Source organism: Epargyreus clarus, unplaced genomic scaffold, assembly GCF_041222505.1.
Source record: "Epargyreus clarus isolate Ecla_fem2 unplaced genomic scaffold, WU_Ecla_fem_2.2 ptg000018l, whole genome shotgun sequence".
Classification (NCBI taxonomy): Eukaryota; Metazoa; Arthropoda; class Insecta; order Lepidoptera; family Hesperiidae; genus Epargyreus; species Epargyreus clarus.
The window spans coordinates 8,493,295-8,518,765 of record NW_027332226.1 but is presented as its reverse complement, the minus strand read 5'-3'; the positions used below and the strand labels follow the sequence as shown (position 1 = coordinate 8,518,765).

The 25,471-nt window shown below is 35.4% G+C and overlaps 2 protein-coding genes across 6 annotated transcripts; both read left to right on the top strand.

Moving 5' to 3' along the window:
• Window positions 1-911: 911 nt before the first annotated feature.
• LOC140749688 (uncharacterized) lies at window positions 912-9,210 on the top strand. Of its 2 annotated transcripts, none has more exons than XM_073082808.1 (13): window positions 912-1,124; window positions 3,250-3,378; window positions 3,707-3,835; window positions 4,241-4,441; window positions 4,902-4,999; window positions 5,148-5,218; window positions 5,378-5,425; window positions 5,585-5,906; window positions 6,550-6,629; window positions 6,720-6,816; window positions 6,906-6,965; window positions 7,571-7,730; window positions 8,631-9,210. In XM_073082808.1, exons 1-13 carry the CDS (start codon window positions 1,067-1,069, stop codon window positions 8,906-8,908), a joined length of 1,731 nt encoding a protein of 576 aa, XP_072938909.1. In that variant the 5' UTR covers window positions 912-1,066; the 3' UTR covers window positions 8,909-9,210. The 2 variants fall into 2 exon arrangements, with proteins under 2 accessions (XP_072938909.1, XP_072938910.1); XM_073082809.1 differs by having other exon boundaries at window positions 913-1,134.
• A 1,128-nt stretch (window positions 9,211-10,338) lies between these two features.
• Window positions 10,339-24,297, top strand: LOC140749494 (galectin-8). 4 transcript variants are annotated; one of them, XM_073082563.1, is made up of 7 exons: window positions 10,339-10,765; window positions 16,858-16,967; window positions 19,328-19,474; window positions 20,099-20,318; window positions 20,637-20,758; window positions 21,255-21,459; window positions 22,553-24,297. In XM_073082563.1, exons 1-7 carry the CDS (start codon window positions 10,664-10,666, stop codon window positions 22,733-22,735), a joined length of 1,089 nt encoding a protein of 362 aa, XP_072938664.1. In that variant the 5' UTR covers window positions 10,339-10,663; the 3' UTR covers window positions 22,736-24,297. The 4 variants fall into 4 exon arrangements, with proteins under 4 accessions (XP_072938664.1, XP_072938663.1, XP_072938665.1 ...); XM_073082562.1 differs by lacking the exon at window positions 10,339-10,765 and adding an exon at window positions 13,446-13,736; XM_073082564.1 differs by lacking the exon at window positions 10,339-10,765 and adding an exon at window positions 15,757-15,945.
• The last annotated feature ends 1,174 nt before the right edge of the window (window positions 24,298-25,471 follow it).

Below are 25,471 nucleotides of genomic sequence, written 5' to 3'. Positions count from 1 at the left end.
ATTTAGGAGATGATTACGACATCTGGATTCTCACACAACATGCCAGCAGCGTGCGGCTACTACTACATACTGCCAAGGCCGCGGACTCATTCCTTACCTTATATGGTAGCGTAATTCTGCTCTTTTATTGGTTGTTCACATTTTTATAGGTCTAGATTATTTCCTTTGTAAATATTTTTTGGATAAATAGCGTGTATTTTTTCCAAATAAAATATATCTTGACCGACGCCTCAAATAAACTCTCCTCGGACCTAGAAAACCTCCTGGACCAGAGGGGAGAGCTTCTTTCTGACAATGATCATCTTCCCGATGAGTCAAGCCTTGAACTGATAACACCTTCAGTGTCAACAACCCAGCAGGCGCTCCCTATGGAGCACCGCTTGCACCACTTGTTTCCCGAATAAGAGGTCACAGTCCGACGGCGGCTGTAGTGTCTCTTAGGATCGTCGTAGCGGCCTGGGGGTGCTTCGAGCATTCACCTGCCTACCTCCGCATATTCCATCCTCCTATTCCATATTCGTCTAGGCGCAAAAAAATCCAAATAAATTATTCCGAATCTACGGTTCCTACAAGCAACAAGTCTTTTATTTTCAACTCTGGATCCTCTCGACCCTTCTGAATATATTAATTAGAAGCGGTCCGGTCTGCGCTACCGTCACACAATGGTGACTCACCACCACTCACGACCACTGGGCCCACGCTTCAATACTATAGTATATTTGGTACCAAATGATTTATGGTATAATTATTTCTCTACAATATATAGTATACTATTATGTTTTTGAACCAGTGTCAACACAAAACGGAAAAAAATATTAAGATGACGTTATGAGGAGTATAGATGTTCTGTGACGTTATGTCACATTTGATATACAACAGAACTGACAATTGACAAATGACATTTAATATATTATCCGATTCATTTCAAATTCAAATCCCTTGAAAAAAACCTTTTTATTTTACACTACTGTGTTAGAGTTGTACACTACATATTGTAATAAGATATAATATAGACAAAAATAGTTTAAGTTTAACTGAATAATAAATATATTCCTGTGACGGAGAAATGATGTGTGATAACACTGATAACTCCAAAAGTGAGAAACAACTTGTAGAAAATTACGGTAACTATGGGTAACTATTACTTTGTATCGAAGGTGTCCGTATAAAACTAGTGTAAGGTGCTGCTAAGTTCTGGTTTGAAGGGTATGGCGAGGGCTACAGTCTACACTTAAAGGAGGTGTTTAAACTCCTATTATATTTATATATTCCTCGGAGGAAACAACGCGTCATTAGACGACGTGTAGGACTGCAATCCTATCTGGAGTTCTATCCATATGCGGCAGAGGCCATTTACCATCCGTTGAACAGCACTCTCATTTATTACTTTAATATTATTACAAAAAAACTTTAAAGTTGTAATGCAATATGTACTCAATAGCTATTTTAAATTAAACCCCTAGAAATATATTAAAGTGCTTACTATGTTTAAAATTGATGTACATACAGGGTTACTGATAATTCGATACATTCCCTTGGAGGGGTAAAAGTAGAGCTCATTTGCAATAGGTTTTGTCATTAAGTACCCTAGCCGATAGTGATTTGTTTTTGAGATATTCAAGTTTTTGTGTTTTTATTTCTAAGTACCGATTTCAGGCAAAAAATAAAATGCTCCTAAGTGAATGTCCTATTTTGATCCTATTTTTGTGCATAATCATATACCTAACATCGCAACACTTCCTTAAAATGACAATACGCTATAGTAGTACCCTTAAACTTTACGTTATGGAGGTCAATTTGCTAGAGTTCAATAAAAACACCCTTATTATTTCCACTTCAGAGTGAATTTGGATAAAAAAGATGTATGGAATGTATTGTACAAATGATTAAAATAATAGCCCTATTTCACTAGCTATCCAAAGTGCTACGAAATATTACGGTATTTTTTTAAATAAAAAAGTTATTAGCTAAAAACAACTACTCAGAACATCAGTAATTTTCGGATTCGCATACTGCACTAGAATCTTACTGTTCGCCACAGGTAAAGCACATTACCTGAGTTAACACTTTAAACTGTGTTATTGTTGTGATTGTCAATGTAGATAAAAGTTTTATGCCATTTTGGATAGCTAGTGAAATAGGGCTATTATTTTTATAATTTGTACGACACATTCCATACATCCTTTATATGCAAATTCACTCTGAAGTGGAAATAAAAAGGGTTTTTTTATTGAACTCTAGCAAATTGACCTCCATAACGTAAAGTTTATGGGTACTACTACAGCGTATTGTCATTTTAAGGAAGTGTTGCGATGTTAGGTATAAGATTATGCATAAAAATAGGATCAAAATAGGACATTCACTTAGGAGCATTTTATTTTTTGCCTGAAATCGGTACTTAGAAATAAAAACACAAAAACTTGAATATCTCAAAAACAAATCACTATCGGCTAGGGTACTTAATGACAAACCCTATTGCAAATTAGCTCTACTTTTACCCCTCCAAGGGAATGTATCGAATTATCAGTAACCCTGTATATATATTTAAATAAGGTACTGAATTTTTTATATGTTATTAGCTGACCGGCAAATGTTGTGTTGCCATATAAATAATAAAATGTTAAGGTTGAACAACCCTTATCACTTAGTGGTATGAAAAATAGATAGTAGCCGATACTCAGACCTACTGAATATGCATATAAAATTAGGTGAAAATAGGTAAAAGCCATTTAGGAGGAGTACTTACATTGTGACACAACAATTTATATATAAGATTTGGTGTTCTTAAAAACTTGATGCAGCTGCAACAACAAATTAAACATATTGCTGGCCTTTTTGGTGTTGGAATGTTTTTTTTAATTAGGATTGAAGTAAAGAAACGAACATGCAGTTCACCTGACAGTATGTAGACACTGCTGTGTATGGTAAAAAATGCAACACAGAACAGGGTGCATACGTGAAGCCAATCATAGACGCATTACTACTCCTGATACCATAGTGGTTTGTCTGTGAGTCAGTCGCACATGATGTCACTTATGAGTCAAGTGTCCATAAGTAGCAATAACCACTTAACATAAGTGAAGACCACAAGTACTATATAATTACACACACATAAAAACAGTCATAGTACATAATACATTACATTACAGTACATTAATAGTACATAGTAACAGTCATAGTAAATCTACATAAATACATAGACATAATATTTATGAAATGTTAGAAGTAAATACAATTTCTTTTGAACAGTACATATATCAGACCGGTACATGCCGCCACGTGCTGTAGCTGTATTACCAGGTGTGCTGCAGATCAGACATGACTCCATATCTCCTCGCCGCTCTCTACCAAGTAGGGTACGCTTTGGCCCAGTGCTAGGTATGCCTGTATTTTTCTACTATGATACTTTAAGCGGTCACCATATTGATCTGAAAAACAGAGGGTTAAATCTTCTGCCACATATCTAAAAATTTAGAATCTAAATGTTTACTTAGGGTGTGAGTCACTGTATTTGTTTTTATGTTTATATAGTGTTATATATGGGGTGTCCATAAAACAGTGTTGTTTAGATCAAATTTAATTTCCTTTTCTACTGGAAACTTGGGGCTGAAATTCAAAAGCCTGTAGATCACTTATAGTTATCATCAAGGACATTTTATGACTATAGAAAAATGCTAATTTAATCATTCCATTATCAATTTTTCAGGTGTTACAAAGCATATATTTCATTCAGAAGCAACCAAGATGGTTGAAGAATCTAGAGAATCTAAATTCCCTCTTTTCCTGTTAAAGGGAGATCAACATTCTGTCACACACATTGATGTCACTGATAAAGGTAAATTAAATAATAAAAATAATGAAAATTTAAATTACGCTACTAGTTAATTTGCATTCAATTAAGGTGGTAGAACTATTTGTGGTTCAATTTTGGATGCTCTGCACCCACAGATACATCTGCCTTATAACCACAATCTTATGGGCTGCCTTGAGGGGCCTTAGACGAGTTTTAGTTTATTCCTTAGGGGTGACACTGCATCTGTAGGCACAGCTGTGGTATTTCAACTGAAGTCAGGCAACTAAAGTGGAATTTCTAATGTAATTTGGGCTTGATTATTTTAGTTTACTATGGCTGTCTGCCACGTACCATCAAGTGAAACATATGTTTGTTTGCCACCTTTAGAATGTAGAAAAAACTTGAAAAAGAACACATGCTCATATAGAACATTTTCTCTACTTTCAGATAAATCAAATTGGCTTGGTTTGTTGCCACTAGGTGATCAGACAACTGCTAACATTTGGTTGTATGAGGAAAACAATGAGTTGTATGCACTCACTACTAAGGCAATACCTGCACGGACACCTCTAATCCTAGGATACAGCAGTGACTATGTTAAAATACATAAATTTCCACCAGAATCTCCCTGCTTGGACCTTAGGGAAGGTATTTATTAAAGTGTTTGCTTTAATAATAATTAGTTATGTAAACTTTGAAATGTTATTAAAGTGTTTATTTTAAAATAAATAAGGTCAGTAAATAATGGAATACAGGTGCCATTTCTTTTTGTATGATTAAAACAATGACCATGAGCAACTCCATGAATCCATGTGATTGATCAAAGATTTTTTGCCGCAATCACAGATGCCAGCCAGCATCCACACCCTTCCATCAAATCAAATGGAAATAAATAAATAAAATAAAATAAAAAAATTAAAGCTTCATGCTAGATATAGGTACAGTGGTACCACCTCCACAGAGCGATCATCTCCTTTCTGTAATATACTAACAGCTACAACTATGTACTGTTATGTAACGATTCTGTAGTAACATGTATTAAAAAAAATACGTAATCCAAAACAGTTTCTATCGAATTTTTTGTCTAACATATTTTTATTCTTTACAGCATTATCAAGTTTAGCTCACGAATGGCGGTGCTATGAATGTAAACGTGCTTTGCCTTCAGCAGCACTACTTCAAAACCATATGGATTTTGAACACAAGGTTATTTACACACTCATTATCAGATTATCATAAGCCTCTAATCTTGTGACTTTACATTTTAGTTCCTTTATTCCATACCCGTAGAGTAAAAATGGATGGATTACGAAAGGACTTTTGTATGTAATAAATGCGTGTGTTTTATTTTCAGGACAATAAAGTTATTTCACATCAGCGTCATAGATGCCATAGATGCAAAAAGACATTCACGAGACTTTTCACGTAATTATCAGTACTTTTACTTCAATGTATCCATTATGAAAACTTTCAATTCATTTACATACCTATATATAAAATTTAACATAATTAGAACATAATAGAATTCTATTTTTTTATCCATTTTAATTACAATTACACACAAAAAAAAGTGTTTTATTACAGGCTCAAAAGGCATAGGACTCGTCATTGCACGGATAAGGACGAAAAGCCGTAAGTTATATGTTATGTTATACTAGAAGGCTAGAACTCTGTTCTTAAATGTTACAGTAAATAAATGAACATTAAAGTCACAATTCTTATTAAAATATAGCCCTAACCTGTAATCAAGGGCGAAGAACCAGCTTATTATAAATTCGTTGATTGTTTTAGATCCTACTCAATGAAGCTTACAGCTGAGATGTCTCCGAATACTGAATTAGAAGGGGAATCAAACTGTCGAAAGCTTTCAAAAAGTCAGGAGATGTCGAAAGATATTCAAAACTTTACTTCTAATATAGACTTCAATAGTCTTTTAGATGCATATCGAATATCAAATCTAAATTTATCCAATACTTCCAAATCAGGAAAGGATTTGATTGATCCTCAAGATCAATTACACAATAACAACAGTAGTTCCGTCGAAGATTCTTTAACAAAAATTACAACTGATACTGAAGTAAATTCATGTCAAGATAAGTCTATAGTTAATGAGGTTGGTATTATTTTAATATATAATCATGATTTATTGTAACAAAAGTGTGAACACGCGTCATAGATTAGTAAAGATACTTCGCCGCCTTGAAATTGAATGAAGCCGCAAATGGCTTATTATAGTAAGTTCTTTTTTTGAATTCTTGACAAATAAAAACATTTTTAGAGAAAATAACTAATACTTCGTAATTTACATAATAAATAAATAAGTATTTCAAATATTTTAGGGACATTTTAGCACGGAGACGTGGCAAAACTTTTTTACGCAACTATTTCAATTCTCAAAACTGGGTACATTTTCTTGTTAGGAGTGAGTAATCTTTACTAATCTATGACACGCGTTTAGAAGATGGTAGAATACTTTGTGTTTCAACTCCGGCGGTACCACCGCCACCGCTATTGCTACCTCACAACAATAGTGTTAAGCGCGGCTGTGTTCTGGTTTGAAGGGTGTGATAAGAGACATTTTTCCGAGGCATTCCAGCTTAGTCCTCAAGGGTAGTGACGCTGTAGCCAACCTCAGGAACACATTAAATTAATTATTTATTATTATGCATGATTTTATTTTTGTAAATTCTGCTATAGCTGTACGTATAATACGTGTGTGTTAATAGTGTAGTAATACCCTTTTGTTTTAATTTCAGGAATCAATACAAGTCACAAATAATTACGTGTCAGAATGTAACAAGAATTTAAACTCTTACAAAACACAAGAATATGTAAGGTTTGTTTTTTTCAGTGAAAAATATAAAATGAAAATAAGAATAATAATATAATGACGTAATTATGATAGTTTAATATTCACTTTTTGCAGTGAAATCTCAAAAGAAATGTTTAGCTGTGAGTGTGGACACGTTTTTCTGAACAAGGATAAGCTAATACAACACATTATGGATCATTGTAATAGTACAGTATGTCAACTTTCATCTGATTCTGATATATTTTCTATTAACACCTTTCCCATGGACAATGGAATACATTTTTACTTTTATTTTTTCAGAAAATGATAGAAACTAGTGATATTATGTACAAATGTGAGGATTGTCAACTTATTTTTAAGGTAAGTTCTTATCTGCAGAAAAGGTATTTAATTTAAATTTTAGTTTCTTTAATTAAATAAGATGTTTTTGAAATATGTCTTAAATAGATCAACCAGGTTTGTTTGGGGGTAATGTATAATCCCTAACTGTATTGGATACATAAGTAAGATGGTGCATAACCCATGTGTTACACAGGCTTTGTATATAAATGGGCAAAGAAGAAACATTACTCCATTACTCTTTTCAATTGCTTGTCTACCGTAAACTTGCAAATTCATATTATTTTAAGGGTGGTAGAACCCTTCGTGGTTCGACTCAGGCGGCACCACCGCCAAACATATTTCTGCCTAATAATAGCTGTGTTAGGGGCTGCTGTGTTCCGTTTTGAAAGGAAACATACTTTTCCGAGGCGTTCCAGCTTAGTCTTCAGGGGTAGCGGCGCATCTGTGGCCGACGTTAGGTAGGAATATCTAATCCTATCTGGGGTTGATTACACTCATGGGCGCAGGAGCCACTTACCTTCAGGTGGACTGCATGCTCGGCTGCTACTACTATATTATAGAACAAAAATCTCAGTTATTTCAATAAAGTATAAAGTGGAGTAGTACTAAGGTATGAGTTACAGCGTCGCGGCATGTTCGTGAACCACCTGTGGCGGGTGCACCAGAACACGACGACGCGCGTGCCGCTGGAGCGCCGCCTGCAGCACTACCCGTGCGCCGCCTGCCCCGCGCTCTACCGCTCGGCCGCCAAGCGACGACGACACTTCGACAAACATCACCCGGGTGACCTAATATTCTATTGGCTTTCTACGTTGCATGAGGATTACCCAGCATATGAATGCTTAGGATATAGGAGCATAGTCAAATTGAAAAAAAAAACTGAACAGTTTATTCCACTATTATTCTTAAAAAATAAGTATAATTCAAAATTATATCCTTCTTACTTTCTTCGATGATCCTATGTATAGAATACTAATTTGCCTTTGTCTTAAATACATTTTGTTATATCAATAACTGTTAGAATTTCATAATAATTACGTTTTTTTTTCATACAATTTTTTTACACGACAATTTCATACAATTTTCACAACTATTTTCAACAAAATCCAGTACCAATTAATACTCATATGGGGCCGTTCAAGTATTACGTGAGCACTATTTCTTTACTTTGCTTATTTCGGATGACATGGGGGTTAGGGGACTCTAGATGATGATTACGTCATCGGTAGTCATTTACTTGTTTACACGAATGGCAACCCTCACATTGTCTTTGCTTGAAAACGAAACGCATTTTCGGGGATTCCCGCAAATAATGCATCCGTTTAGGCATATTTAAAATTATAATTATAACCTTATAATTATAATATTAAAAAATCCAATACATTAATTGAAAAATGTTTACGTATGCATGGGGGGGGGGGGTAACAGCTTTGCTTACTTTTGCCGACAAGGGGGTAAATAATTTTAATAAATCTGTTTACGTAATACTTAAACGGCCCCTATGTCACAATAGTGCATGCTTTAGATCAAATAGCATGGTCGCACAGATGTGTCTGATAGGGGCAATGGGGGTGGAGGGTTAATAATTGTAATAAATCTACTTACATAATACTTGAACGGTCCCTGTCAGAATAGTGGATGCTTTAGGTCAAATAGCATGGTTGACAATGTCGTGTCGCACAGATGTGTCGGGCGTGGACGCGGGCGCGGGCGGGTGCGTGCAGCGCGGGCGGCGCGCGGCGGCGGCGGCGGCGTGCGCGGCCTGCCCGCGCCAGTACGCCACGCGCGCCAAGCTGCTGCAGCACGTGCGCCGCGACCACCCGCACGCGCACACCACGCCAAATACACGCGCTGTGGAGCTTCACGGCGCTCTCAGTGAGAATCATGTAGGCTGTACTTGTAGGCCACACCTATTTCTACCTAATAACAGCAGTGTTAGGCGCTGCTGTGTTCCGGTTTGAAGGGTGTAAAGGAGACAGACTTTTCCGAGGCGTTCCAGCTTAATACTCAGGAGTAGCGGCGCATCTGTGATTGAGTAATCCTATCTGGGATTGATTACAGATGTTCATGGGCGGCAGTAGCCACTTACCATCAGGTGGACTGCATGCTCGTCTTCTACTGCTATAATATATTAAATTTCTTCCTAAGATTGGCCATAGATACGTTGCTACCCTGAAGAACCAAGTTAAAACGCCTTAGGTCAATATATCACAAATTAAGCAGGAATAGGTGTGACGCTGATGCCTCCATAGTCGAATCACAAAAGATTTTTTTTTTCTTTTTTTTTGCTTTCTACACTCACAGCCCCACACTAGGATTCCCTGTGTCGTGGGTGCAATGAACACACACATAGACAAATACACGAACACCCAGACCCAGAAACAGAAATCTAAATTCATCATTTAGATATCTGCCTGGCCGGGGATCGAACCCGGGACCCTTCGCGCGTCAGACCGGCATGGTGACCGCTCCGCCACGCGGGTCGTCAATTATTCGCGGGTCGGATTACCGCTTATCTTTACAATATTCACTACAGACAAAGAACATCTTTAATTAACTGCAAATATGTCGCGCAATAAAATATGAAGTTTTAAATAGTAAAGTCGATTGCTAGAAAAATAAAATATTTTTAACAAAAGAAACAAATTATTTAACGGTATGTTTAGGTGACGTTTATACTGATTTTTGTTATTTCTTTTTCTTTTTTTTACAGGTCCCTCCCCTCAAAAACATCAAGCCTTAGTAGAGTTCCACCAGTAGCGTTACGAAGAATAAAACTTTAACCACCCAGGTGTATTTATGTGATATTTTAGACTTCATGTGGCCTAACATTCCTTTGTATCATTTCAATACTCATGTTGAACGTGAACTAATAAACTTAATGACCTATATAATATACTTATCTACATTAATGTAAGCATTTAGTTGTTGAAAATAAAAACATTAAGAAAGTATATTATAAGTTTTTGTAAACACCTTATCTTTATATTAACGTCTTTTTATTTCTTACACTAAATATATTATTAATAATCATACCTATCCAGCCTATCCTTACTAAACGTAAAAGTTATTTTACAAAGACAAAACTCTGAATAAAGTAGTAATGTAGAACCTTCAATTAATGCGGATAATTTGAAAGTAAAAAGATACATATATCTTAAGGGATTATTTAGTTAAAGTATTGATTATTATAAGTAAAAGTATAAATTCTGGAATACGAATTAATAAAATCTTGTTTACCTTGATTGTTACTTAACTGGTTTACCCTTCTACTGAAACAACATAATACGTCGCATTCTGGTTATTGTAAGTACATCGAGATGTAAGTGAACATATCAAGAAAATATTAAAATGTGTTGTAACGCCTAATGCTTTAGGTCTTGTTTAGTTCAACAACTTTATGTGGTTATCAAGTTGCTGGTTATTTCGTCCGTCTAGTGGAGTAGTGTGGACGAACCACCTAACTAATTCGCCAATCACAAGCCTCTATTCCGCTATCAATGTTATACGTCTCCGCAATGCAGAGCGTTGCTTGGTTCTTGTGTTTATCTAATCAGCGTGTATTTCAAAACAAAACATTTACATCCTAAAAGATGCATTGTTTTTGTATATCGATCGAAAACATAATAAAATGAAAAGAGATAATAAGACGTGTATAAAATAATATGATAATCGATAGTGTTAATATGTGAAATGGTGACAGTACAGTTTCAATAATGCCTGTATGTGTAAATTGCATAAAAATGGACGTGGAAGACGGTCACTTGCCTAAGGAGTTCATAGAATACGATTTTGCCGAAGATGCATTGGACTTTGAGGTTAGTAATTGTTATGAAGACCTCAATTCCACTGATTCTTTCAAGTAAATTTATGTAAGTACCTACTACTAAACTACTCTACTCTAAACTACTCTACTCTAAACTACTCCCACTTTACTTTCCGATAAATATTTACATTTGTCAATATCAATATTACTTATATATTGCTTTATTAGAACTAGATAATATTTTAATTTATCCCGTCATATTCATTTAAGAAATTAAGCATAGGGATCGCTTTTACAAACACGAGAACAATATAAGTCAGCCCCTATATTTAGGGAAGCTATTTTTACTTTAACAACTATCTTCGGGTAAAATGAAGTGAAGTTTTTTCTTGTTATACAAACAGCAAAATAAGTGAGTTATAACTTAAACATACCAGTTAAGTTACTCATTAATTAATACATGTTCCTGTATTAACTATCTAATTAATAGGTTGTATGCAATAATATATTAAAACTCTTTTGGTGTATTTTGTATGTTTCAAGTTTTGCCCGCTAGTAACATAATTTTAGTTATTATATCAATGGTTGCATATAAGTAGTACCTATCTACCAAAGGAATATAAGCACTACGTTTTATCTACTCTAATAATCATATCAAAAGAGCATACAGTTTGTACTAGTATTGTTAAGAAACCCCAGTGGTCCAGTCTATCAGTTAATTGCTGCTGTTAGTACTAATTATTTCATAATACCTTCGCAGTCATACGAGTGATCAATCATCACCAAGTATAGGATCTGTCCATATTTACTTATGTAGCTAAATATGAACAATTTTAACAATAAAACAGGGTTCCGTCGTATAATCCGTCATTCAATTTCAGATCATTGAACTATCGATTTATAAAGCTGTGTGTACACTAGGCGAGCAGAGCAGACGGGAGTTAAGTCTGGTACGAATATGCCTCGAGCGTTGGTTTGCGCTTGCTACGCTCCGCACTTCCGCAGATTGTCGATTTTATTGACAAATGCAAAATAATTCGCGTTGTGCTCGTAACGCGGAAGTGTACATATTTAATTTGCGATCGACGTATGTGCTTTTCGAAAACTGATAAATGGAGCACCCCACGCTTTTTTCACAATTATACTTTTTACTGTTCCTTAATTGATTCCTAAATTGTAAATTATTTTCTACTTTTTAGTTGATTTTATCATAAAAGCGTGTTTTTTTAGTTTTTTAACTATATTGATTTGCAAACTATTACGTCTTCGATTGACGTTCCGATTGCGAACGCTCGACTCGCCTAGCGTAGACCCAGCATTATTATAGCATACCGCAAGGTCAATTGAGAGTCATCTATACTTTATGTACACGTATCTCGTAGATAACTGTATGTAATTATGTACTCGTACAGAAACGTTTATAGAGCATCTCATCCTATCGATTTCCCCAGTCCATTGCGTCTCTGACTATTAGATACACGTTGTGCACTCAGGTAAAATTTTATTTATCTGAGGTTGCATGATGCAGCGATAAACAATCTTGTGAATGGTAGTTGAAATTGTTCTGCCATAATCACTGGGTACAAAGGTAATATCTGTGTTTGTTTATAATCCTTTTCTAATGGGTGATTACTTCAATGAATAGGTATATCGTCATTGATATCGCGGGGCAATGATGGCCCCGAGTCAATTTTTTCCCGATAAAAGTAGTATCCTTCAAATGTGATTTAGGATCACTGCAGCTGTTGTTAAGCAAATTGCGCTTAATGTACTGCAATGCTTTAAACTATGTATTCTCAATCTGGGGGTTCGAGGTTTGAATACCAGGCACGCCCCTTTTTATTTTGTTTACGAGGGGGAAACCTTCAAAAGGCACCCCGTGCCGTGGGAGCGACACAGGGTTATGTGGGATTCTTACCGCACTAAACCCCCCCAGGTGGCCGTCCTCGGCGTTGCTAAGAGGACTCCGGGATCTTCTACGCAACTCAACGGGAGTCCACTGAACGCGTTGCCCCTTCAGGCTCCGCCTAGGTGAGCTTCAGGACTCCCCACACCGTCTGGTGTTTACGACGTTATGCGACCACACACACCACCGTCTTTCCCGGAGTCGGCTCGACCTGCCAATCTTGCCGCCCGCATCCCCGGAAGCGCAGTTTTAGTCGCCCTTTACGACAGGCAGGGGATACCGTAGCCCTGTTCTAGTCCCGGGACTACAGAGACAACCAAGCAGACTCCTAACACAGTCATGGGTTGACGACTTGCTACGGTGCCAAAGTAAACATAATTTATTAACCCAATTATGGACCTGTAATAATATTCCTTAAAATAGTTTATTTTATTCACCTGAGACTATAAGTAATAACAGATTTGTAGTATTACACCTCCATCATTTTTTGTTTCACTTGGCGTTTTACTAAGTTCAACGTCACGCGTGTCTCTTCCGCTCCGTACTCTTTAATCATTAGTTAAGTAAGTGCTAAAGACTTAGATTAATAAAATAGAAGATAAAGGTAACTAAAGTTCAGGAGTAACGAATCGTATAAGACGGTGTAAATCTTCATATTTTTTACTGAACAAAATACAGCCGCTAGATGGCAGATTAGCGGGACTGTTTTATTTACCTTCATTACTCACAGACCACAGTTATAGTTACGGTAGCTATAGGTGTGAGGCGTAAAAGGGAAGGAGGCATATAGCTGTCTCATTTTGTCACTGTGTGAGAAAGGAAAACAACAACACGACAACGCGAACAAGACTGAAAGTTATGTTTGCGATTTGCGAGTTGTGGGCTGTGGACGTAACTAGGGTGCTAATAGTGGTTGGAGCGGATATTTTCGGGAGAATGATGTGTCGCCGGTTTCAGTGCAATAACCCGCGTATTCAATACGTTCAGTGAATATTTAGTTGATACGAAAATGGGTTGTGGTGATAGATGCGGCTGTGGTGCGTTTTGCCGCCGAATATTTTGCCGGGCTCGACCGCCACAAAATAGTGTTAATGAAGAGACAATACCAGTCACAGTGGTAAATCTTATTTAGATTAGATGTTTGTGTTAACAACAATTCTCCAAAAAGTGCACTTTTAAATGAATATTTTTATAATTTATTAGTTTTATTAGTGTGGGTAAGTTTTTATGGTTTAATTGAATATTGTTTACAAGTAAATAATATCAATATAGAATCGAAAAATATATAAGAAGGTAAGTATTTAATATCTGCCTTAGTAGTACCTACTATTAAAGTACGCTATCTATTTACGATATTTATTTTAAAAGATTAAAAAAATATTTATGGTAAAAATAAAACTACCTGTTATTTATTACCCTACCCGCTAATAATTAACACAAACACGTATTATAAATAGTCAAAGATTTCGAATATTTCATAGGAATTTTCATGCCTTTTTAACATCCAAAATTGTATGTAAAGATATTGTTATAATTTTAGGTAAAAATGTTGCAAAAAGGTAAATAAATAGTAAAATAATTAGGTATGTATTCACCAACATTTCTGATAAGAATTTTTAAAAAACAAATAAAATTAAATCAATTTATTTGGCAATCTACTTGGCAAATTATTTCTTTTCAATAACATTTCTGGTGGAGGTGGAGGTATCCGAGGTGTTTCCCCGAGTATATTAAAGCAAAGATTAACTAATTTTCACCCAAGTCTCTTCTAAGAGTGGACTGCATATTCTTTTAGTTTGTCATTAAAGATTTCTCCCTGGAATTTGACTCTTATAAGCGAAACTATCCGATGGCACGATAATAGAGGGTGTGTGTGTGTGTGTTTTATTTTTAAAAATGAATTTATTCGATCCCGGCTAGAGGTTTTTTAAACTATCTTCAAATATCTATATCAGTTTTTTTTTTTATTTAAATCCCCCTCGTAAATCCTTCAGAACTTTCGCTACTTGAAAATTTCACCTGTATATAAGCCAAAGTACTCACTCCTAACTAAACGTTGCAGAGCCTTATCTACTAGAACCATGAAATTTGGACAACGGGTTTATTTTATTTAGTATTTTTTATTTAATTTATACAACCTCTTAAGGCGTCAAAAAGGGGTTGAAACTTTACTTGAAAATCTGCCAAATCAACAACAAATATTATGAAAATTATCATTTAGCTTGCATGTTACAAATAATTAAACACCTGTGTCAACGTTTTCGAAAAGTCAACTTCTGAAGCGCTTAAATATTTGTTTAATTTTTGTACCTATATTATATATTTTACGTTATAGTCTACGCGTAAGAACAGCTATAATTATATTTTTGCTTTTCATTAGTTTCTCTCAGAAGGGTCCAAGTCGAAGAGTGATGATCTTCGTAAATAAAAAATATTGAGTCAAGTATAATTATAAACATTACCCTCGTTTAGCCTGACGTAAATACCTACGGTAAGGGGCGATTTTTATTTTATATACCAAGCCGCCCTTAACAAACTGGGGCAAGCCGTGTCCCCCTTTTAAGCTATAAAGTGGCTATCGTCCACGCCATCCCCTTTAGCCCATCTAATCATAAATTGCTGACGCCGTACTAATTTAAACGCGAAAACCAAAGCATTTATAAGTTTACTTATCCATACAATATGATAAAAACATTAGGATAAAAATGTGAAAATATAAATGAATTAGAATTATTTACATTTCTATGATTTCTAGACCCAATGGATTGATAATGATGAGTTTAATCCATTTCTATGTAAAAATAAGCTGCTACTGTTGTTGTTTAGTAAACATCAGTATAACCTGATACCTTTATGTAAATTGTGTTAATTATAAAAGTAGCTTAACATGCGCCGTTGTTAGCGATTGTATAAGTAAGGCAAATGGAAAAAGTATCGATTGTTTCTTGACACGCAACGTTCGTTACCTTCTCAGTTTGTGAGGAAATTTCGAAGTCATAATAAATACGAAAAATCCTGCTATTTCTATTGCTTTTTATCACAACGCAAGTACCTTTGTTGAAGAAATACATATACGTACAACGCTTTAAAATGCGATACGATTTTAATCATTACTAATAGTTTCGTCCACTAATACAATGCTTTTTAATCTGTCTCATGGCACGACCTCATTATTAAGTAAAAATATTTTGTAACACTTTATGAAACAGCGACTCCGCAGGCGGCCGCAACTCACACTTTGAAAAACACTGCACTTCTGAATGCGACGATATTATGTACTATGTACTCGTAACCTGAATTGTTAAACGTGGAAAATGGTGTTTCTGGTAATTTATTACTCTTACATAAATTCATTTCAATTTAATGTGCATTTATGTTTATTATACATACCTAAATATAGATTTATATTTATTTATGGACAATGAGATTGCTCAAATTCCGTGTATATTCTTGATTAATATTCATGTGTTTACCTGGGCAATTAATATTGCATATGAATAATATATGATAACCTATTCAATAATGAACTTCCTAGTAGGTGTGTTGTCCTTAGCCGAAACTCCACACTAATTGCTCATTTAAATTCCGTTTCGAGCCGTCTTAGCAACTTTGCTTATTAAATAACCCTGGCACCAATTAAAGTCAACCTGCGTCTTGATGACCTCATGCAATGATTCAGCGCCGTTTTAGGTTTACTGACAATCCTACGTGGTTTGTTTGCACAAGTATAGGTAGTCTATAGCTAGTAGTTATTGTCGTTAATATTCATTCTTATCACAGTAAGCCGTATGAAACGGTTAAATGTCCTCAAATATCAGTACTGGTGATAAATACTTGGTTACTTGGAAGACTTACATTAAGTACTGTATTTATAACTTTTTCTTAGTACTATCGTTAGTATATTTGTATTGCAAGTTTTTATTTATTTTATAGAAGTAGAAAACGACTATTGAGTGCATAATTAGATGCTAAGTTGCAACTGTTACCTATGTCAATCCCGAAGAGAACCGGACGTCGGGTAAATGTGTTGCTACCCTTAAGAACTAAATTACAAGGTTTCGTATACCTCAAACCACTTAGCACACCCTTCAAACCAGAACACAGCAGCGCATAACACTATTGTTATAAGGCAAACATAATCCAGTACCACAACTCGGGAGTATAACCACGAAATGTTCTACGTTTAAAATATTTCAAATGTACAGATATGCTAAACAAACTTATTATGATTGTTTCAGACCCAGCTAGCAGAAGCTCGAGACATCAAGTTCACGCAGACACTCACTGAACCCCTTGCAATCGGCTCCCATATTGTTTGTACGGGCACACCTAGCGAAGATTTACCCTGGTAATGTCCATGTTTATTTTTCATATTAAATACAGCTCATCTCGACTACATTGGAAATCATGAGGATACAATATAACCTATGATTCCGATAAAACGAAAATACCAATGCCACTTCATCTACTAGTATTTTTGCCAGTATTTAAACAACACTACTTTGTTAACGTCCAAAGTAGCTTTATTTGTGAATGCATAAGAATAATTGAGTATAGACATTCTTACCAAAAACGTATGTCTGATATCTGCGTATACTTTAGTTTTTACAGGTTTATTAAAGTATAAATATAACATGCAATAATGTTAAAGTTCACAAATGTAGAATTCCATATAGCTATCCTAGACTTAAGTTTGTAAAGAAATTTAGATATTTTCAGTAGTTTTGTAATAAATCTAGATTCAAATAGAATGAGTCTAATTAAGCTGCCACTCGTCAAGTCATACAAAAATTATGAATATGAAAATGCGGCAGACTTACATATTAGGAAATCATCTTAGTTTATTTGTAATTGAATCTAGGTAAAACCTTTACTCTATATGAATTTTGTTAGCACTGACCACTAACAGTTAAGTGGACTGCAAAGTACTCCAACCTCTAAAAAAATAATTTCATATAAATCATATCAAGTAACTACGCTTCAACATAACTTATCCTACTTTTTATTATCGATCGTCATTTCCATATATAGTATCATGATTGACTCATGCATATAATAATATATCATTAGTCATTCATTCATTCTTATGAATACTTGCATAAATTTCTCGAATAGTATATTCAAGCATCAAGTTCTCGCTCAATATAATTTGGGACCATTAGGCAATCGGACTCAGTTACATTTCTAAATGTGAATCCAGTAAAAAGTTTACAACTTCAATATTAGCATCTGGCCTTGTCCAGAGATTGGCTCGATCCACGGCACGAGTCCACGCATAATGCATTATGAAGGTTAAATTATTATAATGAATTAATGAACAACATTATCGCGGTATACACGCGGTGATTATTGTGTGGTTTTTGAATAATTAATTACCTATATGTTTTTAACATATTTAACATTTATTTTGTAATCTATGCATAAGTGGGTATAAGTTTGTGTATTTCTGTTATTAAAAATGTATAGTTCTCATATTATATTAATCCCATTGTATTTTATGGTAACACAATATGTAATACATTATCTTCATAAGTTTCAATGTATCAATTCCGTAATATGCCGGCTATGAAGATATTTTTAACCAAACGAAAATGAAATTGTAATAAGCTCGTTTGTTCTTAAATGTTTGCATTTGAACACCTACATTAATATTTATGATTATTATTCTCTTTGCCAACATGAAAGAGTTTCTTTTTGTATAGGTACATTTATTTATAGGAGGTAGTGACTGACAATGAATTTGAAGGTTCCTACCTTACCAAGGTTCGTATCTTACCAACCTATTATCACTGTTATAATTAAGCTAACTTTTATGTGCGTGTGGTAGGGAAATACAGATTTGTGGCTGGGATACTTCTGACGATCTCTACCGGCTTAAGGGGGGAGGGCGGAAGGGGCGGACTGCCCCTGGCTCCAATCCTGGGGGCCTCCAAACACAGTTGCTAAAAAGAAGGTCGTCAGAACCAAAAAATCTATGATATGTGTATCAGTCAGCAAAAAAATGTCACCGAATCACAGACGAACTTTTTACACTGGGGGCCTCTATTCAGCTTTTCGCCGGGCCTTCGACGACCTTAGTCCGATCATAATATTGTTAAAACTTCCTAAGAATTGGAAAAATATTACTTCATTATAAAATATTTATTATAATATTATTTATAAATTATTAATTTTATTGACAAATAACCTTCGATCACTAATAAGAACTAGTGATCGAAGCAAATAACATAAGTTCTAGCTTTTAAAGTAGTAATTATATTAAACGAAAGTATAAATTAAAAACTCCTTATCCGGGGAAATTGAAAATTGCTTATGAAGCTGAATATAAATTACCATAAGAAATATAATATAGTCACTGTTTCAGAAAACTGCCCACGCGCAGGCAAGTTTGTCGGACTATTAATAAGGATTGTAGAGTCACATCGTAAAAAAATTAGGGATGCATTTCAGTAACTTTTCTCCCCCGAAACGTTCTAATCGATTTTGCGTTTTTACCATTTTCTGATCAAATTTTTAATTATATATTTATTTATCATTTTTCACAAAAAAATAAGTAGGTACATAATCCATAATAAGTACACGTAATTAATAAAATTTACCTGAGGCAATCCCAAATTAGACTTGCTCTCGAAATTTTAACATTTTCCCGCTAATAATTAAGAATTCCTATTATCATAATGAATGTATGTATTATTGAAATTGTTCCAGGTTTGCCGTAAATATAGGGTGTGGTGATGTAGAGTCGGCCCGTGCAGATATTGCAGTACATTTCAACGTGCGCTTACCTCAGTGCTATGTCGTTCGGAACACGCGGCGTCATGACAAATGGGGCCCGGAGGAGACAACTGCATTTAGGTAAATAACGTTAAATCATACATACCTTATCGATTTTATATACATGCCTACCTATATCACTGAGGTAATTTTTATCTACCTATAACTTAATTCACCGAAAATTTTAATCCAAAATGACAACATTTCTATGTGCTTCTCACTTGTTCTCTAGAATACCTGTGAGTAAGAAACATTTACGTAGATCGCCAATTTGGACTGCAACCTTTATTAAATCAAGTTGTACTGTTTTCGATAAGGTGCTAAGTTATTATAAAACATTATAATTTTTTTTTCTAATTATAATTTCTAAGTACCTAATATACAGTAATTATAGTTTAAAAACTAAAACCCACGCTAAAATCGCACAAGGGAAATCGTTTATCCTGATTCCCGACGATCCTAATGAGGTGAATGGGATAAAATTATTAAAATCGTGTATTGTCATCGGTTCTTCATAAGAGTTCAAAGTTTTAAATTAATAGGACCGTTCAAAGTGGGTAGAAATCAAGTTCAAAGATTTCGTTACATACATACATACAGGTCAAGCTAATAAAAGAGTGGTAAAACAAATACAACTATAGTAATTTTAAGTATTGATTGCGGATATCTGCTTAGTTATGATAAACTTGTCTCCTGGACTTCCAGGTTATTTCCCTTTAAAATGGGGCAGCCGTTCACGATCGAAGTGCTGGTAGACGAGAAAGAGTCTCTTTGGGCAGTAGACGGGGAGCACTACTGCAGCTTCGCGCACCGGAACCCGAGCCCGCTGGCCGGCACGTGGGTGCAGGTGACCGGCGTCAGGGATGCTGCGCTGAAGATCGAGAAGTCTGACCTATACCCGAGATCGGCAGCGCCCTATGCTGAGGTACTGGTAGTTCATGGATCACGTTAGAACTTTGACATATCTGCATGATCCTGCGAAAATCTGAGGATTTTGCCATATTAGGTGTTAAGAAATGGAAAATATTTTACAATTCTATTATTCGCAAATTGGACTCGCAAAAATATGTAATAAAATTTTGAGCAAATCGCACTTGCTTTTACATTTTAGGAATACTAATCATTTATCAATATTTTTGTCGGAATGCGAAAAAGTTCAAAGTCCCAAAATATCGCACTGATAGTTTTTTGTTTCTGAAATTATAATTGGTATTAAGATAATGAAAATTATATTTTTGCACAGGTACCTATCAGACCTAGTCTAAGCAGTCTTCCAATAAATGAAGAGCCCAGTTGGCGACCTAACGTTATTGCTACGTTGACGAATGGAGTGCCAGAAGGACATCAAGTTGTTATTTATGGAAGGTTTGTATTTTTTATATAAGAAAGGACGGAAAATATTCGTGAATTGCCCCTTAAGTTGTTTAACCTATTGAATTGTAGTAGACTGTCACACATTTCTTGTCCCGTTATTAAATCTACATAATTATAAATTAGTTAATATTCAATTGATGTTGAATGGCAAGTATTTAATAACTTTGTATGTATATGTATGTTTGTAAGTATATGTATGCCTTTAAAGTCTTACGCTATTTTATATTTTTTTCACTCCACATTCTCGCAAGAATCTCGCGAGAACGCGAGAAAAGCACGAGAAACGAGAATGTGGAGCCCATACGAATCGGGCTTTTCTCTCATTCTCGTGAGATTGGAGCGGGTTTAATGGACGTGCGGTGCGAGTGGCCGCGCGCGTACATCCTGCTGCCAGCTCGTCGTGCTACTATAGCATCCTTGAGTCATAAGTCGAATTTTTATAATAATAAAAAAAAATATAAATAAAAAGAAAATATTGGACCTTCAGACTCCGTCCCATGTTGCACTCGTTCGCGATCGACCTAATGGACGCGGGTCGCGAGTGGCCGCGCGCGAACATCCTGCTGCACGTGAACGTGCGCGCGCACGTGGACTCGCAGCTCGACCGCCAGCTCGTGGTGCTCAACGCCTGGCTCGGCGCCTGGGGGCCCGAGTGCCGGCAGCGCACCGCGAAGCTCGTGCCGGGGACTTATGTGAGTGTGTAAATGTGGTTACGTCACAATGACCTGCTGTGCTATAACTTTTAACCTAACGTCCACTACTAAAATGTTATAATCGCTATTCAACAATCAACATATAATCTTACAATGAATATAGGACTTCAATACAATATAATATAATGAATAAAAACAACAGTTAGAAAAATATAATATAATGCATTACAAAACTACAGCGTTAACGCCCAAGTCTACACAATGTTAGTGCGAACTGCCAGACAGTCCGTGTTCGATCATCGGATTAAGTGTATCATCTATGATCGTCGATGTATGGACGTGTCTGTGCGTCGATGCGCTCATGGTGTTCTATCGGTATAGGAGGCACTATGATCCCTTCGAGGCTAGAAGTCGTCTAAGATTTTTGCTAGAGCTCTAAGAGAGAATACACAGCTACGTTGTTTGAAAATTATTTGCTATTTAGAGCTGTCAGTAATTAATAGTGTTGTCTCCGCAAATATAATAATAACGATGAAATAAGATTCAATTGATTTAATTTAATTGATATTCCAAATGGTACACAAACGCTCCTGATTTCTAACTTGTGATTTTGGCTAACATTGCTCATGTTCAAAATTTAAAAAAATGACATGCTAATAATGTTTGAGACGCGAGTGCTTATTTAAACTTCAACTTATTCCCTGTCCATTGATTAGTAAAGATTACTCACTTCTAACAAGAAAATGTAATTAGTTTTGACAATTGAAATTGTCACTGTCATTTATTTACGTGTTTGAAAATTATTTAAAAAAATGTAGTTTTTAGATTATTTACGAATGAAACTATATTTCTCCGCACTTTTTGTTCAATTTCGTGTTTTTGCACAACTTAACTGCACATGTCGGCATTGTTTCGCGTAAATTACACCATGATAGCCGGACATGACATGACATGACATGAAATGGCTGACGGAATTGTCAGCCGTTTACGCCATTTAACGCCGGCTTCCTTCAATTACAAGGCGGTGAAATATCTATACTTATCTATGTCCCTGCCATTCTACTTTTAGGCGAAGTATGTGTAAGGCGGCTAGTTAATGTACTAATAATGTTCGATTAATGGCTGTCACCAGACCACATTCCGCATCGTGCGCGGCGCGGGCGAGTGGCAGGTGTTCGCGGACGCGGCGCAGGTGGGCGAGCTGCCGCACCGCGCCGCCGCGGCCGGCGCGAGCGCGCTGCGCATCCGCGGCGACCTCTACCCCGAGCGCGTCTACCTCTGCCCCGCCGCAAACACGCCCATAGAGGACAACTGAGATGCTCTGCGTATATCTATGGCAGCGCGTCTACCTCTGTCCCGCCACCGCCACGCCCGTAGAGGACAACTAAGATCCTCTACGTACATCTATAAAGCAGCGCGTCTACCTCTTCCCCGCCGCCAACACGCCCGTACATGACAACTAAGCTCCTCTACGTACGTATAAAGCAGCCCGCCTACCTCTGTCCCGCTGCCGCCACGCCCATAGAGGACAACTGAGTTCCTGTGCCTACATCTATAAAGCAGCGCGTCTACCTCTGCCCCGCTGCTATCACGCCGCTATCGCCAATAAAAGACTTCTGAGAAACTCTAATTAGAAGAAAAAAATTAAGATTTCACGAGTTTATGCCGATGTACGCTTAATAAGGCAGTACCTTATATCATAAATCAAAAAAACTTAGCAAATGTCTTTACAAGTAAATAATTTTCCTAGATGATTTGTTGGAAATAATGCTCGACTAATGATATTGTATTTATTGATTGTGTTATTATGATACCAAGTTTAGGTACTTGCACCGACTGACGAACTGATCACTGATATATCGAGGAACGTCCAGTGTAATTATAATTACCCAATTAAATATGTAGACGCTATTACCACCCTCAAATAAATTACGAGGCAGCCCTAAAAATATTATTAAAAACGTTTTGCTGAAGGAAAAAATGCAGGTTCAATGCATTTAGATCTATTATATTTAATCTGTGGATAGGGATGTTAACTTTGCATAGAAGGATGTTACAAAAATTGATTAGCTTATAGTTTAAAATATATAATTTTAAACTATAAGCTAATGAAAATACAATTAAGTATGAAGTAAGTTGCAATATTTATTTTTAGCGTCGTTGGTTACCAAGTGTACGGATCTATTAATAGTATATATACTCTTTAAACTTTTAAGTAGGATGTATGTGATGAGATGCCTTAAATATTGATGCCGGCCACTGCAATAAAAAAATCTTAAAGATGCGCATTATATTATATGAAAATAAAGTACATTGAATGCTTGACTTTTATCTCTAATGTAGTTAAGCTGAAGTTATGTCCTAACCTAACCATGTGTAGTTAGTATGCTATTTCTATTGCTTAATTAAAAAGAACTGTTATGGAGTATTATACACTTAATATACATTTATGTGGAATGGGTTTTTTGTATATTTTTAATTCAATAGTGTTACTGTATATTCTTCACGACATGCCATTAAGTTGATCCTTGATATTCAATGCATTTATTTAGATACAATCAAGAGTGGAATTAGAAACACAAAAAAACTTCTTTTTAGCCAGTGTTTCTTTAATTTATACCTACTACTTATAGTTTTAAGACTTAAATTTTCATAATTTATGTGTTAAAATTTTAGAAATACCTGTACGGATAGCTCACATGTATTTGTTTTATTGTGAAACTTTTATATTAAACACACTGAGTACTTATAAGTACACAATGATGTAAGCAATAACTACTTATATTTTATCTTAATACCTCTTAAGGTAAACTTATACCAAAACTATATTGTTTTGTATGTAAATATATAATATATGAAATATAACATGATGTACTACTTGTGTATTTTTATTTTAAAATAGTGCAGGCCCGGTATAGTGTTATTGTAATGTCGTCCCGGATTGGTGAGATTTTTTGCAGATACATAATATTGATATCAATATATAGTGTTTCCAACTTTCCACACTTTCTAGTTCTAGAAATGGGAGGCGGTGATATACCGCTCAAGTCCGCCCAATAAGGTGTCAGTAATAATTTGGACCGTTATTTTTTGTATCAAAAATTGATTTAAATTGAAAAAATATTAATACCTACTAGAATTTTTCCAACTATGGTACTAGTTGGATATAGATTTTGCAAACATATATTTAATCAATCAAATAACAGGCTTAATAAAATGTTGGAAAGCATCTTATTTAAACAGACAAAATCGGGTGTCCTAATATTCCTGTATAGGTTACTATACTCTTTGTCCTAACTCCTTATAGATATGTGAATCAAACATTCACATGGTCTCAGGATTTAAAATAATTATGACGTGTATTGAAGTACATATTCATTTATGCATTAATTAATCAATTGATGTTTACTGTGATATAAAGAAATGAATATTCTACTTTGTTTCCTCTTCCCCTTTTATTTTTTTCCCCAATCTCATTATTTAATTACAATTTTCACCAGAAAAAATCGTGACGTTTAAAGGATGGCGGAGCGTACGTTAAAAAGCACATACTTGGTTGGCCCAGTTATTTATTACTCATTAAAGATTTCCAACCCCAACCCTATAACAACTATTTTCCAATAGATCTATGTATTTTCCAAATAAATTGTAGAATTCAGTTAAAAATGCACGCATTAATCACGTTTAACGGGTAATAAAGATTGATAAACTTACTAAATGATGCATAAATTATCACTATAATTAAATGATTACTATCACATTACTGCAATCGCTTCCTGTTTACTTCCTTGCAGCGATTATTAAAGTTGTAGAATAGGGAATATGCATGTGATATAGATTTGCTTGTTATTTTTTTCCTCGGTACATTACGGTCCTGAAATTACATCTAAACCATTATTTTTTCTTTATTTCGTGTTCAATTGTTTAAAACTTTAATCAAAAATCGTAAATTATGCGCGCGAAATTCAAATTTGCAAAACGCATTCCCATTGGTCGAATCGAAAAATGACGTCACATAGCGTATTACGATGTTTATCGGCGTCGATATTAA

Bases quoted from the DNA above. Each gene is read 5' to 3' on its own strand.
- LOC140749688 (XM_073082808.1), top strand. From the start codon at position 1,067: ATGATGTGTGATAACACTGATAACTCCAAAAGTGAGAAACAACTTGTA. The intron at 5,426-5,584 runs GTAAGTTATATG...TGATTGTTTTAG, and splicing joins ACGGATAAGGACGAAAAGCC to ATCCTACTCAATGAAGCTTA. The intron at 6,630-6,719 runs GTTTGTTTTTTT...CACTTTTTGCAG, and splicing joins AAAACACAAGAATATGTAAG to TGAAATCTCAAAAGAAATGT.
- LOC140749494 (XM_073082562.1), top strand. From the start codon at position 13,629: ATGGGTTGTGGTGATAGATGCGGCTGTGGTGCGTTTTGCCGCCGAATA. The intron at 13,737-16,857 runs GTAAATCTTATT...TGATTGTTTCAG, and splicing joins AGACAATACCAGTCACAGTG to ACCCAGCTAGCAGAAGCTCG. The intron at 20,319-20,636 runs GTACTGGTAGTT...ATTTTTGCACAG, and splicing joins CGGCAGCGCCCTATGCTGAG to GTACCTATCAGACCTAGTCT.